This window comes from Pisolithus orientalis (genome assembly GCF_024613125.1).
Source record: "Pisolithus orientalis strain OTSU chromosome Unknown F5J12scaffold_126, whole genome shotgun sequence".
Taxonomy (NCBI): domain Eukaryota; kingdom Fungi; phylum Basidiomycota; class Agaricomycetes; order Boletales; family Pisolithaceae; genus Pisolithus; species Pisolithus orientalis.
Genome location: NW_026260907.1, coordinates 48,168 through 64,249, shown reverse-complemented (window position 1 = coordinate 64,249; position 16,082 = coordinate 48,168). Strand labels below are relative to the sequence as shown.

The window sequence follows — 16,082 nt, the reverse complement described above, 5'->3', positions numbered from 1 at the left end:
GTGCATGAGTTTTGTGGGGATTCCCCAGGAGGTTGACAACAGTCTTCTCAGGAGCAGGGCTTGTTTCGTTCCCTTGGCTATCGCTTGGGCTGCCTGTGCCTTCCACCTTAGTTCCTGGTCCAGTATTACACCTAAGAACTTGTGAGTACATGTCGGATTTATGGTAGAACCTCTTAGTGTTAGCGGTGGTCTGGGTTTGTTTCTGCTGAGTGTGAAGTCCATGAGGGCGAACTTGCTAGTTTTCGAAGTGGGAGTTGTGACTTTTGGACCATGCGTAGGCTCTGTCTTCGCATTCCATCATGCTTTTTAGTGTTGCATGAGTCTCTTCAAATGTTTTTCCTATGGCGATGAGAGCAGTGTCGTCTACGAAAGCACGTGTTAGTTTGTTTTTGCCATTGGCCATTTCTACTAGGTCTGAGCTGTAGATGACATATAGTATCATAGAAAGTGGATCTCCTTGTCCTATACTGTTCTTCACATTGAACCACTCAGATTTGTAGTTGTCAAAACATATCTTGGTTCTTCTGTTCGTCAGCAATCTTTCCATGTACTTTACTATCTCCAGTGGTAAGCCTCTCTTTCTCATGTTGTGCAACAGGCAGTTGGTGACCGCATTTGGGAAGGCTCCTTCTATGTCCAAGAATAGTGTGGAGGCTACTTTTCCTTGTCGCCAGGCATGCTGTACTGTGGTTTCGAGCAGGAGCAGTGAGTCTTTGGTTGATCGTCCCGGTCTTCCACTGAAGTGTGTCAGCAGGAGCAGTTGGTATTTTTCGAGTATGAACAACATGTTGCTGGCTACTATGGCTGACAGTAGTTTTGCAGTGGTGCTGAGCAATGCTATTGGTTGATAGGCTTTAGGTGTCATATAGTCTGCTTTGCCTGGCTTGTGTAGGATTACCATTATGGATTCCCTCCATGGGTCATAATATGTTTGTAGTGTTACTGCTGCATTGAAGAGATGTATTAGGTATTCAGAAAGGATGGTGGACTTCTGGAACATGACATTGGCTACCCTGTCTGGTCCTGGGGCCTTGTAGGGGCTGAGATTCTTGATCATGCATTGTAGTTGGTCCTGTGTGATGGTAGACCAGTGGGCTGCTGGCTGTGGGTAGTCATAGTTCTGCAGGACTGATGAGTGGGGAGGGGGGGGAGGGAAGAGCACTTGCACAAACATTGTGCTTTTGCCTTCATTTGAGCTGACCGTGGTGGCTACGCCCTCATCATCGATCTTTCTGAGTGTCAGTATACGGGCCTTACTGCCATCTCCATACGGTTTGGATATGTACCCATTAGCTATCCACAGGTCTTCATTGTTTGCTTCTTCCAGCCAGTCCCTCCAGTGAGATTTTTTGGCCGATTGGATGGCTTTTTTGTAATCTTTTGCTTTCTCCTTGCATAGTCTGTGACTGGGGTGGTCGCAGATTGCCCAGAAAAGATAGGAGGCTTTACTTAGCATTTTCAGGTCATTGCATAGCATTGTCAGTTCCCTCATCCACCAGCGTTTTTTGTGTAGGTGAGGGCATGTCCTTGGGACCTCCTTTTCCAATGTTCTGTGTAGCACTGTTTCGACGCCCCCCACCATCCTTTGGAACTCTCTTTCATTAGGTATTATTGCTGGTGGTCCTATCCTTGCTAACTCAGCTTGGAGCATCTTGTTGAATTTCTTCCAGTTGACCTCCTGGAAGTTGTAGGAGGGGGTCGATTCCGTAGGTGTGAGTCCTATGTCTAGCTGTGTTACCACTGGAAGGTGGTCAGTGTTGGGGCCGCAGTTTTCCGGACTAGTGTCGCAGCTGGTCAGGCCTTCCAGCATTGACTCTGTGCAAAAGACATTCTCTGGGTGTGTCCAGTTTCCCATTGAGGAGGACTGGAGGGTCGGTGTCCCCCTGGGGAGGGCGTGTATCATACTGTAGTCTGCTACCAGGTCGAGCAACTTCTGCACTGATGTGAGCGCTGTCACTGTGAACAGGTGATGGTTTCACTCCTCGTCCCACATTGGGTGGTGCCTGTTGAAGTCTCCTAACCACATCATCCCGTCATTCGCTGTTAGCCATGTGATTCTTATGTTGGTCACTAGGTATGTCCCCAGTTTGTCGATTGTTCAGTCATGTTTGCAGTCATTGTATATGTTGAACAGCATGTATGTCCCTTTTGTGGTTCTCAGCTTTGTTACTACCACATCGGCCCACATGATTCAGTCACTTGTAGTCCTAAAAGTGGGTCATCCGACATGTACATTTCGTCCTGAAACTGGGACTAACCAACATCAGCCAGTGGTCCCTAGGGTTGGGTAGGCCGGACTGTGAAGGTGGGGTTGGCCTATGTCACAGGATGATGGATCAACTTCCCTGGAAGTGGGGTCAGCTGACATGACTATAGGATGGATTGATGACCTGGAAGTGAGGTCAGCTGATGCAGCTATGGGATGAATTAGTGTCCTGGAAGTGGGGTCAGCCGACACAGCTATGGGATGAATTAGTATCCTAGAAGTGGGGTTGGCCAACACAGCTATGAGATAGATTAGTGTCCTAGAAGTGGGGTCAGCCAATGCAGCTATGGGATAGGTTAGTGTCCTGGAAGTGGGGTCAGCTGACACAGCTATGGGATGAATTAGTGCCCTAGAAGTGGGGTTGGCTGACACAGCTATGAGATAGATTAGTGTCCTAGAAGTGAGGCCAGCTGACACAGCTATGAGATAGATTAGTGTCCTAGAAGTGGGGTTGGCTGATGCAGCTATGGGATAGGTTAGTGTCCTGGAAGTGGGGTCAGCTGACACAGCTATGGGATGAATTAGTGCCCTAGAAGTGGGGTCGGCCGACAAAGCTATGAGATAGATTAGTGTCCTAGAAGTGGGGTCGGCCAACACAGCTATGAGATAGATTAGTGTCCTAGAAGTGGGGTCGGCCAATGCAGCTATGGGATAGGTTAGTGTCCTGGAAGTGGGGTCAGCTGACACAGCTATGGGATGAATTAGTGCCCTAGAAGTGGGGTCGGCCAACAAAGCTATGAGATAGATTAGTGTCCTAGAAGTGGGGTCGGCCAACACAGCTATGAGATAGATTAGTGTCCTAGAAGTGGGGTCAGCCGATGCAGCTATGGGATAGGTTAGTGTCCTGGAAGTGGGGTCGGCCGACACAGCTATGGGATGAATTAGTGTCCTAGAAGTGGGGTTGGCCGATGCAGCTATGGGATAGGTTAGTGTCCTGGAAGTGGGGTCAGCTGACACAGCTATGGGATAGATTAGTGTCCTAGAAGGGGGGTCGGCCGACCCTGCTATGTGATGAATTAGTGACCTAGAAGTGGGGTCAGCCAACACAGCTATGGGATAGATTAGTGACCTGGAAGTGGGGTTGGCCAAACCAGCTATGGGATAGATTAGTGACCTGGAAGTGGGGCCAGCTGACATGGCTGGGGGAAGGGATGATGTCCTGGCAGTGGGGTCAGCTGATGTGGCTGGGGGAATGAACCATGACCTGGAGTTATAGTTGGGCAGACACTTTGTGAGAAAGACCAATATCTTGATAGTGGGTCAGTGGGGCTGGCCAATCTTATTACTCAGTACACTACTTCCTTGGTAGTTAGCTGGCTGAACCCACATGGTTGTGGAAAAATCCTATGTCCTATCCTTATCCTGTGGTATTGAAGTCAACTCTACCAACCTGGCCATTGTGTTGGAATTAACATTGGACAAATTTACTCAGTTGTGTATCAGTACTTAAGGAGGAATTGTCCTGCAGGAATTTTGTCTTTTTCTGAACATTCAATGTCATATGAAATTTGAAAACACAAAGCAGCCATTTTTTATTGTAGTATATGCATATCATATGTATCAAGGTAGGGTATTTTACAAAGATCCCAACAGCCAGGATGATGTTTGCCCCTTTCCATGTGTCAGTTTGGTAGCCCCTTTGGACATGCAGATAGTATAGGTTTGGGGAGGCTGAGATGTGCCTTGTGTGTCCTTCCCACAGCCAGGATTCTTGCACTCATAGGAATAAGTCTGCCCTGAACAACCAGCCTCCCACTTCTGAATGCTATAACACTGAGGGCACTGGGCAGGCAATTGTTGTCCCCAAGGCCTGATGAACTTGTCAGTCCAGATAAATTTCTCCACCACTACCTTCTCCTGCCACAACATCAAGATGATGTTGGAGTGCCTACCCAACATACCACAGTCATTCAGGGCATACCTGACTGCACTTTGGACATGGAAGCCTTGAACAAGGGTGGAGTCAAGGACACTCATGAGGAAGGGAATGGTGGTGACTAGTTGAAGTCTCTCAGCATCAAAAAGCAGCATGGACCTTGGCTTGAAACTGATATGGTGTCAGCCATAACCACCAACATTGAAGGAAAACCTACTGTTGCACAGCTGCCTTCAGTCCTTGGAAGCTCTCCTCCTTCCTTACAGTAGAACCACATACAAAGAAGATGAGGTCTCCACCCTTGACAATGTTGGAGAAGGGTAACAGAAGGCACCTTGCAGAAACTGCAACTGATCAGATGGGAGTGACAGTCAAACAATGGTGACTTACCTCAAAGACCTCTGTGGCTATTGGAACCTTATTCTCTGTTCCAGAGAACAGATTCCCCCTGTCTTCATCAGTATGGGTAGTAAGGAAAATGACTACCTTAGCAAAGGTAGTCAGACTTGAAGCTAGCTTTGATGCTGCAGTGTCATAGGCAGCTCTGGACTCCTCAGTGGCAAAGTTGAAGGGCAGTTGTGAAAAGTGGTAGGTGTCTTGTGTGAAATATCCCTGCAGCATGGTGTGAAGGATATGCACAGGGGCATGGCCAAGCTCCAGAGACTCAAGGTGGAGGTGGATAATGGCAGTAGAGTTACCAGCCACTTCAGAGGTGGTGGCATGCTCAAACCCCCCAGTGACCACAAGAGGGTGTTTCAGGACTGGCTTGCCTGACAAGTAGAAGCCCTGTACTTGGAGTTAGAAGTGATTGGGGTGGCAATATGCACTTACAAAATAGGGCTGAGGACTTTCAAATCTTGTCTTTTTCCAATGACAGGCAACACACCTGAAGTTCATCCAGAGTTTGAGTCAATGGCATTGATTCATAAAAGGGAGGTTAACACACCTGAAGGTCACAGGAAGCTGGGTGACCTCTGCAAGGCAATCCTTGGGTACTACAACACACTTGTTACACACTACCCTTCTGCAACCTGCCTGATCACAAGGCCACAATGTCCCTCCATCCCTGCACATCACACAGAACTGCATAGAATGTTAGAAAGATGGATGGAATATAAAAAGAGACTTGCCAAGTTCCTCATCCTTCTCTTCTTGGCAACAGGGGCCTTCCTAGCATGGGCCTTGCTTGACTTGGCAGCATGTTTTTCCCTAGCTTTCAGACCAGCAAGAGATACCCTGGGAGCTCTACCCCCAGTGGTCTTCTTAGCTGTCTGCTTGGTCTTCACCATCTGAGTCTATTATGCCAACATTAGTGAGTGGCAGCAACATATGACACAGAAGGGAACAGTAGCATACCTCATTATCTTTACAAGACACAGAAGGTGTAGGGGACAAGCAGTAAGATAACAATAAATGCATTTAGTTTAGTACATATATCATGCAGCAGGGATAGATATCTACATATTTATGGAAAAGAGAAGCCAATGTATGCAACTACACAACACTGGGCACTGGATAAGCAGACCAAAGAGGGTGATATGTAAGTATCATCTGGACACCATGAAGTAGAAGTCCAACAACATACCTTATTGGATGAGACACAGCAAGGGAGATGCAGTGTGGCAGGAGGGAGATATGAATTGATAGCCTACTAGTGTGTTTTGTGAGTGGTACAGGGATGCCAGGAACTGGGACGACATACCTTTTGTAGGATGAGACACAGCAAGGGGGTGTTCTGTGAGTGGTAGAGGGATGCCATGAGCTGGGATGACATACCTTTTTTTTGGATGAGGCATGGTGAGGGGGGGTTTTGTGAGTGGTAGAGGGATGCTGGGAACTGGGACAACATACTTTTTTTTTGGATGAGGCATGGCAAGGGGGTGTTTTGTGAGTGGTAGAGGGACACTGCAATGTGGGACGAAATACCTTTTTTTTGGATGAGGCACGGTGAGGGGGTGTTCTGTGAGTTGTAGAGGGATGCCACAAAGCTGGGATGACATACCTTTTTTTTTTGGATGAGCATGGTGAGGGGGTGTTCTGTGAGTGGTAGAGGGACACTGCAACGCTGGGACGACATACCTTTTTTTTTGGATGAGCATGGCAAGGGGGTGTTCTGTGAGTGGTAGAGGGACACTACGACCTGGGATGACTTACCTTTTGTTTTTTGATAAGGCATGGTGAGGGGGTGTTCTGTGGGTGTTTTGTGAGTGGTAGAGGGATGCTGCGAGCTGGGATGACGTACCTTTTTTTTGGATGAGGCATGGTGAGGGGGTGTTCTGTGAGTTGTAGAGGGATGCCGCGAAGCTGGGATGACATACCTTTTTTTTTTGGATGAGGATGGCGAGGGGGTGTTCTGTGAGTGGTAGAGGGACACCGCAAAGCTGGGACGACATACCTTTTTTTTTGGATGAGCATGGCAAGGGGGTGTTCTGTGAGTGGTAGAGGGACGCTGTGACCTGGGATGACTTACCTTTTGTTTTTTGTTAAGGCATGGCAAGGGGGTGTTCTGTGGGTGTTTTGTGAGTGGTAGAGGGACACCGCAAGCTGGGAAGACATACCTTTTTTTGGATGAGGCATGGTGAGGAGGTGTTCTGTGAGTGGTAGAGGGATGCCATGACCTGGGACGACTTACCTTTTTTTTGGATAAGGCATGGCGAGGGGGTGTTCTGTGAGTTGTAGAGGGATGCCACAAAGCTGGGACGACATACCTTTTTTTTGGATGAGCATGGCGAGGGGGTGTTCTGTGAGTGGTAGAGGGATGCCATGACCTGGGACGACTTACCTTTTGTTTTTTTGATAAAGCATGGCGAGGGGGTGTTCTGTGAGTTGTAGAGGGACGCTGCAAAGTTGGGACGACATTCCTTTTTTTTGGATAAGCATGGCAAGGGGGTGTTTTGTGAGTGGTAGAGGGACACCGGGAAGTAGGACGACATACCTGTTTTGTGGATGAGACAAGGCAAGAGGGTGTTCTGTGAGTGGTAGAGAGATGCCATGCACTGGGATGACATACCTGTTTTTTGGATGAGACCCGGCGAGAGGGGGGGGGTGTTTTGTGAGTTGTAGAGGGACACTGCGAGCTACTTACCTTCTTTTTGAATGAATGGGCTTTGTGAGTAGTATGGGACACTGAACAATGCACAATAGACTGAGAAGAATGGCAGTGTCCTGGTGTGTGATGTGAGTGTTGAAGCCATGAGAGGTTCAACAACATACCTTTTTTGTTTTTTTTTTTGAAGGGAGATGCAGCATGACATACCTATTTTGTGTTTAGAGAGGGAGAGGCATGAGAGATCCAGAGGACGATGACATACCAAAAATTTCGCTGAGACACAGCGGGGCCAGAGAGTGGGATAACGCAACGACAGTCGGTGAGGGAGACACTGTGTGGCAAGAGGAGAGGAGCAAAAGACCATGTCAATCTGGATACTTGGATGCACAGATCTCAATTTTGGACAGGTCACATAGTGAGACCTATGATAATCTTGGACACAACCTTAATTGTGACATGAACAACGTCACGGCTGTCATGACTATCACACGTGTCTACCCGTACTTCGGATGCATCTCTGGAACATTATGTAGGACTATATATGGAGTGGTCAGTCGCCGCTAGGCCAATTTCCAGTTTCAATAAGTGACTACATGTATTAAATGATCCAGTAGTGCTACTACAATACATTTTCTGTGAAATCCCAAGGGTAAGCCACCACTACCGCTCAGCCAATGGCACGAGGGAGTGCTTGCTTGGCTCGACAATGCAATTATGAGAATGTCAAGTGAACATTTAGTATTTAGTATATAGAAGCCAAATCCGGTGACAGTGGAGTCACATGACATCACTATTCACGATTTATAGTATGACACGCAGTACTGACTCAGAGGAAGTTGCCAGCACTCATGGCAACTGAACACACGCCAAGGCCGAGAACGTGACATTGATGGCGACCTCACTAGTTGGACTGTCGCCAAACAACAGTACATAAGACTCAAGTATATAAATCCCCCCCAGTCAGTGGCATGTTTTTTCCCTTACTGCATTTCCCTGCGATGTGATGCTTCCCCTCCATCATCCTCCCTCTCCCTCCATCTCCATCTCCCTTTCCCCCTCTCTCTCTCCCATTTTGTGTGCTATGTCATCTTCATTTTTATCTCAGCCCATCGTCTTGGCTGTCATAAGGTAAGTGGCACCTCTGATCCCAGAATTTTCACATTACTTGATTACCGTTACTTTGCAGCATCCTTGGCGCCTCACTATTGACTGTAGTCTGCAGCTACAGGATGTAGGGAGGGGCGCTGCCCTTGACCTTAGATTGTGCTTGGCCAGCACAATTTTTGGTTGTTGGGTAATATGTTGGGTCTGGGGGAATAGTCTGTGCCTACATTGTAGGCCAGCTCATATGGGATCTGGGGGCTAGTCTGTACCTACATTGTAGGTCAGCTTATGACGTTTTATTTGGTCTGTACCCACCTGTGTGGGTCAGCCTATGACATTTTTTTGTGTGGTATGTGTTGGTATATATTGGTAGTAGCTAGTTGGTCAGGCTTTGGTGTAGTGAGTATTCAACTTCTGTATAATCTATGTTGTACTGACATAAACCTTGTAGAGCTGTTTGTCTTTGTCTCCTGGTGAATAGTGCACCTCAGGTATGTGAACCTTGCAAAGTTGTGTTGATGCTAATGTGCTTTTAGGATCTTTGTTATCATCTCTTGTGCACTTTTTTGGGAACTTGGTTGAATTGGGGGCAGTTTTTATTGGCCCAACTGTACTTCTGGAGGAGGGCCCCCTCTGGAATGCAGGCAAGCCTTGGTTTCTTATGAAACCATTGTGCTTTTGTAGTTGAAATTGTAACTGTAGTTGAATTTATGTATGGACTTGTCAATGTCACTGCTTTGATTGTATTTGAATGCTGTGTGGGAATCTATGCCTCTTTTTTTGAATGAAACATGTGCTAACCCTAACCCTAGCATAAGACTTGGTGTATTTTTTCATGCAAGTCTCCTTCTAACCCTAACCTTAGCAAATGACTTGGTGTATTGTTTCATGTCAGTCTGCCTAGCTGGTGGATGGTGCTAGATTAGCACTGGTGTTCCATGGCTGATCTTCTTAAGCAAGGTTTCCCTTTGATGCTCAAGAGCTTTCCAATGGCATTACTAGCAACCCAACATCTTCCCTTCAAATGCTGACTGGATGTGTTCCTAGCTGTTGGATGTTGCTAGATTGCTAGATTAGTATTGGTGTTCCATGGTTTCCCATGATGCTCAAGAGATTGCTGGACTGGATTGACTTGGAGTTCAACTGCTGCTGAGTTTGATTGCACCATTCCAGGCCCCTGCTTACATGACTAGATGTTTCAAGAAACATGGTGTATCTAGTAGACTAAGTTGGGTTTCTGGATTCTGGATCTTCCCCCAAGTCAAGCAAGGTCCCTTGTGGAGAATAGATGTTCTTGAGGCAGAAGCAAATCAAGGTGATTCCCTAGACATTTATTTGTTGAAAGGGGAAAAAGGTCAGTATGTTCCTAAGAAACCCTGGGCATGTCTGATGGCCTGTAGCCCCTACCATAGTTGAAGTGCAGTTAAAGCTCATGAAAAATCCACCTGTGTCCCCAGGGAGCCATGGTTCTGTGGCTTGGCTTGTGGAAGGAATTAGCATAGAGGATGCACAGTATGGTCTGTGGTTTCCAGAAGCAATAGGTTGCTAACCAGACCTGCAGGGACCAGCTAAGATCTGAGCTTAGACAGAGCCACATGTCTACCAGACAAGAAGTCAAAGTCTCAGAGAAAAGAAAAAGACTTTCTGCCAGGATTGACAAATTCCATGGCACCAGCCAGGCATTTCTCAAAGGTTTGGAGGTGGATGGTGTCTTTATACCCCAGGATGATCCAGCATTCCTTGGGCAAGGTGAAGAAATTGATGACAATTGAGAGTACTGGGAAGATGATGAGGATTTGGAGGCTACAGAAGAAGGAGAGGAGCCACCTGCTGAGCTCATGAGTATATGGATGCCCTCATCCATTGGAGCAACCAAACTGATGGAGCTTGGCCTTCATGACCTCCTCAAAGAAGAAATGGAACTCAGGATTGGGCAAGCTAATGATTGTCTAGACCAGCTCCAAACCAACCTTGGACACAAGGCAATGTTATACAGGCAGAACTTCCACAGTGCACAATCAACTAGGGAAGGTACAAGAACCAAGCAGGACATCCAAACAGTGGTGGCTCGGATAAACAAGCAGGTCAGAAGTTATCAGAGGGCAAGGCAGGCCATTCTCCAGTTGGAACCCAATCAACAGATTGGACAAAAATATCAGGCTATTCAGCCCCAGGACCTGGCAGTGAGTAAGGATGTTACAGAGGAGAACCAGTTTGGGCAGGGAACCAGCAAAATGGCATGGTTTTGGATGATGGATGGTGAACAGGGTCAACTGAATGCTGAGAAGGGGGGTTTAATGGAGGAGTGTAAGTGTTAATACTACTCAAAAAAATCTCACCAATAAATTGTGGGGCAGTTTACAGGATCAACTGGCTCAAAGCAAGGGCAAGAAGGGACAGGTGGAAAGAAGAATTGTCATTGGTGAGGCATGAGATGGTTTGGGCCATCTTATGGTTTGAGTTCCAGAAGGACATGTGGGAGCAAAGGGCTCTACAATTGTTGGAACCAGGGAAAAAGGCTTATGCTCATTAGCAGATAGTGTTGTGGACTGACTTTTCCAAAAAGGCCCAATTGATGTTCCAAGGTAAACAAATGGATTGTATTTAGAACATGGGTATATGTGTATAGTTTTCCAATTACCCTTGCTTTGCACTTGGTATCTGAATCAAAGTGAATAGCAAATACATCAAAACAATCATACCATAATGGTACCTTTCCTAAAAGAGTGATGGCCAAAAACTTCAACATCCTGCCTAAATTGGGAAAGGCTGAAAAATTTTCACCTTGCTTCCAACCTCCATCATCTGTGCTGCTAATTATCCCCCTGATTTTATTCTCTCATGGCTGATTGGTCTGAAGTCTACTCTGATCTGCTGTCCTCCTATGTGGAGCAGTACACAGATGCCCGAGGGAATCCTGACCTCAGGGCCCAGATCCTGGCTGATGTGAAATCCCAGATCCTTCAGCAAGCATCTTCAGGATCTGTGGAATTGCCCCAGAACTTGAGAGTGGTAGGGTATCTTTTTCATCAAGTTTCACATATCTCAAGTGTATTTAGGCCATCAGAAGGGTGTTTTTGCCAGAACTAGACCCTGAAGACCAGGATGATGAGGAACACATCATTGAGAGCATCCTGGCTGCAACAGACAAGAGGAAGGAGCAGCCTGGGACTGGTGAGGATGAGGATGCCAGAGAGGAGATGACCAGACCTACCAAGGCTGGAAACTACAGAAAACCCTTCACTGATTTTACTGCCTCCCAGCAGCTCTTCAAAGAGGACATGGATGCCTATGATAGGGAGAGGAGGGACACCAAGGACCCCAAGACCATAGGTCAGAGTACCAAAATCATCCAACAGTGGTGGGAGTCTCTTGCAGATGACAAGAAGGCTGAAGCAGGGAGGGCTGCTTCCAAGTGGAATAAGTTGGGAGCTCCAAAAGAAACTCATGAATTGTCAGTGCTGGTCTACTTCAAATGTCTTATACTAATCATGCAATAATTCAGGTACAGGAGAAAAAATTTTCCCAACATGGCCAGAGACTTTATTGAAACAGTCAGGAGGACCATGGGGTCAAATATAGTGATGTTTCTGGCTCATGAGACTACTGATTCTCAGATCAAGATGGCAGTGTAGGTTCCCCTTTACCTTGTCTATCCAATGCTAATGAAGAAACCTAGCTTTGAAACACAACCCCCTGATGGGAAGAAGGCCTTCTCAGAGTCTTCAGAGACCACCAAGGATTGGGTTCTAAAGGGAGAGCAAATGTTAACCAATTATCTTTTGACTGAAGCTGGTAAGTGATAAACATTGGTGATCAATGTAATATGTGTACCTAGGTTGATTCCATACTCAGCTGAGGAAGATTTGAATGATGAGAATCCAAAGGTGGAGATAGCCTTGGATGATGAAGGAAACCCAGAGGTACCAGCTTGGACTGGTCAGAAACTCAAGGTCCAGCAGAGTTTGGCAAGAATGGTCTTCCAGGCTGCCTATTGTATGTTCTTGATTGTCAAGTGCATCTACAGTTGTTGATGGAAGTTGGAAACATAGCAAAGTTTACAGGGAAGCCCAAGGCCAAGGTTCCCTGGGGCCTGCTTATCAAGTCCCATTTGGAGTATCTGAGTTCCGATTCCATCCCAGAAGGATTTGTGATGAAAGATCCTTCAAAATGGACCAAGGCCGACATGTGGATGCTTTGGAATCATTGGAATTCCCAAGAGGAGGAGGATAAGGTGATTGTTTCATTCATCAAGTGCAAAAAGGAGGACAAGCCATTGGGAAGGCCCTGGAACAGGAAAACCCCATCCAAAAAGAGAGAGTGGATGAGCCCTGGGGAGGACAGTGAAGCCGGGGTGGAGGCCAAGCCCTCAGATTTAGGGGAAGAAATTGGTGGGGCTGGTATGACCCCTATAGCAACTTCATCAGGGGCCCAGGATATCCTTGACTCTGGGAGGGCCCCATCTGAAGATACCCCTCATGAATCCAGCCCTGCTTGTCATGCCAATGGGGACAGGGTGAAATATTTAAAGTCCCTTTGCATCATGCCCAGGTACCAGGAACTTGTTGAGCTTGTAGATGGCTTGCCAGAGACAGTAAGTGATAAACTTTCTTCAAATACCAGGTTAACAAACATTTTGTACAGGAACCTGATGCTGGACAAGTCAACCTGCCTGTCTGGGCATCTTGGGCCTGGAGTGCCCAGTATTTGCCCCAGGAGATGCATGGCAATGGGGATTCCTTCTGGAAGGCACTGTATCAATTGCAAAGTGAAAAGTTTGCATCCACCCAGAAAGGCCTTACCATTGTACTGGGATTTGGTTTGTTGTGGAGGGAGTGCAAAAGAGCACAGGACATAGAATCAGATGACCCTGAAGCTGCTAATCTGGGCTTTTTGCTAGGCTCAGGTCTTGATATCCACAAGGGGGAAGATGTTATGGGTGCAGTGGGGCTGGTAGTTGCAAGACTGCAGCAGAATTCTGGTGGCTCAAGCAGAGGGATTGGTGCACAGGAAACAACTGGGGTCAGTGCAGGGGATTCCTGTCCCACCCAGGGGGGTGGCATGAAGGAATCCCGGAATACAAGAAAGGATGTGAGGAAAAGAAAAAGGGGAGGCAGTGGGGATGTTGATCAGAAGATGGCAAAGGAGGGTGAAGAGGCAAGCAAGAAATCAACCAGAGCTCGTCAACCAACCAAGAGAGCTCTGGGTCTTGGTCTATAAATAAACTGTAGATGGTGTGAATCAAAAGGATCCCTAGATATGGCTACCCATGCTCATTGCAAGTTTCAAACCCTGTGAGATCACTGACATCACCTGGAGGTGAAGAATGGCCATGGATTCAGGGGGTAAGGCCACCCCCCAGTGAGGTTGGCCAACACTGGTCTCAAGGGGTATGTCCATCTGGAAGTGTCATCAGAGTCAATACTTCTGGTAACATCTAAATTGACAAGCAATTGATTATGCCAAGGGAATTTTCACGGTTTGGCCAACCCTACTTCCAGGTGGTGAGGTCTGTGTCCATCCCCCAGTGAAATCGGCCAACACCACTTCCAGGGTGTGAGTCCATTGCCCAGTGAGGTCGGCCGACACCACTTCCAGGGTGTGGATCCATCGCCCAGTGAGGTCGGCCAACACCACTTCCAGGGTGCAGGTCCATCCCCCAGTGAGGTCAACCGACACCACTTCCAGGGTGCGGGTCCATCGCCCAGTGAGGTCAGCCAACACCACTTCCAGGGTGTGGGTCCATCACCCAGTGAGGTCGGCCGACACCACTTCCAGGGTGTGGATCCATCCCCCAGTGAGGTTGGCCGACACCACTTCCAGGGTGTGAGTCCATCCCCCAGTGAGGTTGGCCGACCTCCCTCCAACATGTCAGCCTATCCACCATCAGGGTCTATAGGCCAATGTCAGTTAGTCCCACTTTCAGGACCAAATGTGCATGTCAGATGACCCACTTTCTGGATTACATGTGACTGAAGGGTCTGGTCAGCCGATGGGAATGCAATCTGTTCCCATATGTTAGTGCTTATCTTTGCATTAACTAGAGTTACCGCTCTGTGTTTTTCACCTTGGTTTAGCTTTGATGATGGGTATACTACTCTCCATCATGTATTTGCTCTTGTGTTTCCAATTTTGTCAATGGGGGGTTCCTGCAGGGCTATTATGTCCCAATCGTCCATGGCTTGGCTGTTAATAAGTGAGTGTAGGGCTATATGGGAGTTATTAAGGTTTTGTTGCCAGATGCATAGGTTGTTTAGGGCGTTATCTTGTTGTCAGTTGTCGTTCATCATTCAAGAGGGTCAGGGGGGGGGGGTTGTCTGCTGGCATTGGGTTTGCTGTGGGCATGGGATGGGGAGTGGGTGGTACAGTCCTAAGTTATGGGGAGTGGGACCTCCCCTGCCTCCGCATATTCTGTTGATGTTCTGGCCTCGTCTTGGGGTGACAGTGCGGAAATGCATCACTTCACCCAGTGTCATTTGTCTCATTTGGCCTTGAGGGGCTGGTTGCATTAGCAGGGGTCTGGTTTGCCTGATGGGATCTGTGGGATGTGGGGGGAGCTTGACTTGGGTCCAATCATCTGCAGTGGGGAAGTAGGGCATGCAGTTTTCTGGGGTGTGGTCATTCATGGCATTGCATTTTCTGATAAAAGCAGGGCAGTTTCTGTCTGAGCTGGGGTGGGTGTCACTCTGGCAGTTTGCACAGTATACAGTGGGTGAGTTACATGTCTGTGTACAGTGGAGTTGAGTGCATATGCCACAGATGTCTGCTTCTTGTTTGCAGTCTTTTGCCAGATGACCTATTTGCTGACATTTGAGGCAACGGATTGGTTCCTTTTTGACCTTATGTGGATGTAGCCTGTCCAGGCCCCAGTAGAGTCCATCCCTGATGATCTGGTTAGCTGTCTCGGGAGAGGCAAAGGCTGCTAGTGCATGTGCTACATGTTGGTTGGGGGATTGTTTGGTCGGGTCTTTGATCCATTTGATCTGGCTTATGGAACCTGTCGGGATGTTGTTCTCAGTTTCCATTTCATGTAGCATGTCAGGGCAATCTAGGTCAGTCACGGTTGAGAGGAATGGAATTATGATGCTGCACATCCTGTCTTTGATCGTGGTCGTGCCTCCTAGTTTCTCCAGGAAGGTAGCTCTGTTGGGGACTTTTTTGATCCATGCTGCAGCTTCTTGACTGTTGAGTTCGAGGAGGATGCTGTTGTTTCGTAGGCAGGCGATTGATTTCAGTTGGATTTTGGGGCCATCTACCCTGTCTACTGCTTCTATCGCTTGCTTGATGAGGTCGATGGCTGTCTCTCTCTTGGTGGAATTGTTGAATATTGGGTGATCTCTGTCAGGGTCAATCAGTATCTGTCTGTCTCTGATAGCAGCGTGGGCCTTAGCATGTTCCTGTGTTGGGCATTTGCCCAGTGGGATCTGGTTCAGATTAGCAGTGTACATGGCTAGGGCATCTCTGTATGGTGTTGGGAACGGTGCTGGGGGTGTTTGGGTTTTGAGGTGGTCTTTGACTTCTTCTATTGCAGTTTTGATCAACCCTACGTCGCCAGTGAGCTTTTGTACCTTACCTTCGAGGAGTTCGAGGCTCGTGTCGCCTGCAGTGGTATCATGGGTTCCAGTGTTCTTGGCAATCTCAGCGCTTAGTGTTGTGATTTGTTCGTTGGCGGTTTCGAGTTTCTCTGCGGTTGACATGATTTTGCCAATGTGCGGTGATATGGCGATTAGGACTGAGGCATCTAGTTTGCTCGATACTGCCTTGGTTATAGATTCAGCTATTGCCGG

The 16,082-nt window shown here is 47.6% G+C and overlaps 3 protein-coding genes across 3 annotated transcripts; 2 read left to right on the top strand and 1 right to left on the bottom strand.

Annotated features, from left to right (window-relative positions):
- Window positions 1-3,841: 3,841 nt before the first annotated feature.
- On the bottom strand, window positions 3,842-6,869 carry F5J12DRAFT_787580 (uncharacterized protein; the record flags this gene model as incomplete). Its single annotated transcript, XM_051743669.1, has 22 exons — window positions 3,842-4,154; window positions 4,188-4,313; window positions 4,360-4,442; window positions 4,533-4,928; window positions 5,089-5,137; window positions 5,160-5,208; window positions 5,269-5,437; window positions 5,499-5,506; window positions 5,574-5,599; window positions 5,845-5,877; window positions 5,919-6,047; window positions 6,069-6,102; window positions 6,145-6,179; window positions 6,222-6,255; window positions 6,297-6,363; window positions 6,385-6,418; window positions 6,461-6,495; window positions 6,538-6,571; window positions 6,613-6,648; window positions 6,701-6,733; window positions 6,775-6,808; window positions 6,851-6,869. The coding sequence occupies 22 exons, from the start codon at window positions 6,867-6,869 to the stop codon at window positions 3,842-3,844; spliced, it is 1,776 nt and encodes a 591-aa protein (XP_051594212.1).
- A 2,611-nt stretch (window positions 6,870-9,480) lies between these two features.
- Window positions 9,481-10,828, top strand: F5J12DRAFT_899307 (uncharacterized protein; the record flags this gene model as incomplete). The annotated part of the gene is made up of 5 exons (XM_051748162.1): window positions 9,481-9,649; window positions 9,696-9,807; window positions 9,857-10,044; window positions 10,081-10,602; window positions 10,653-10,828. 5 exons carry the CDS (start codon window positions 9,481-9,483, stop codon window positions 10,826-10,828), a joined length of 1,167 nt encoding a protein of 388 aa, XP_051594211.1.
- A 308-nt stretch (window positions 10,829-11,136) lies between these two features.
- F5J12DRAFT_787578 (uncharacterized protein) lies at window positions 11,137-13,515 on the top strand (the record flags this gene model as incomplete). Its single annotated transcript, XM_051743668.1, has 7 exons — window positions 11,137-11,307; window positions 11,355-11,749; window positions 11,801-11,926; window positions 11,975-12,090; window positions 12,151-12,291; window positions 12,312-12,889; window positions 12,940-13,515. The coding sequence occupies 7 exons, from the start codon at window positions 11,137-11,139 to the stop codon at window positions 13,513-13,515; spliced, it is 2,103 nt and encodes a 700-aa protein (XP_051594210.1).
- Between the last annotated feature and the right edge of the window lie 2,567 nt (window positions 13,516-16,082).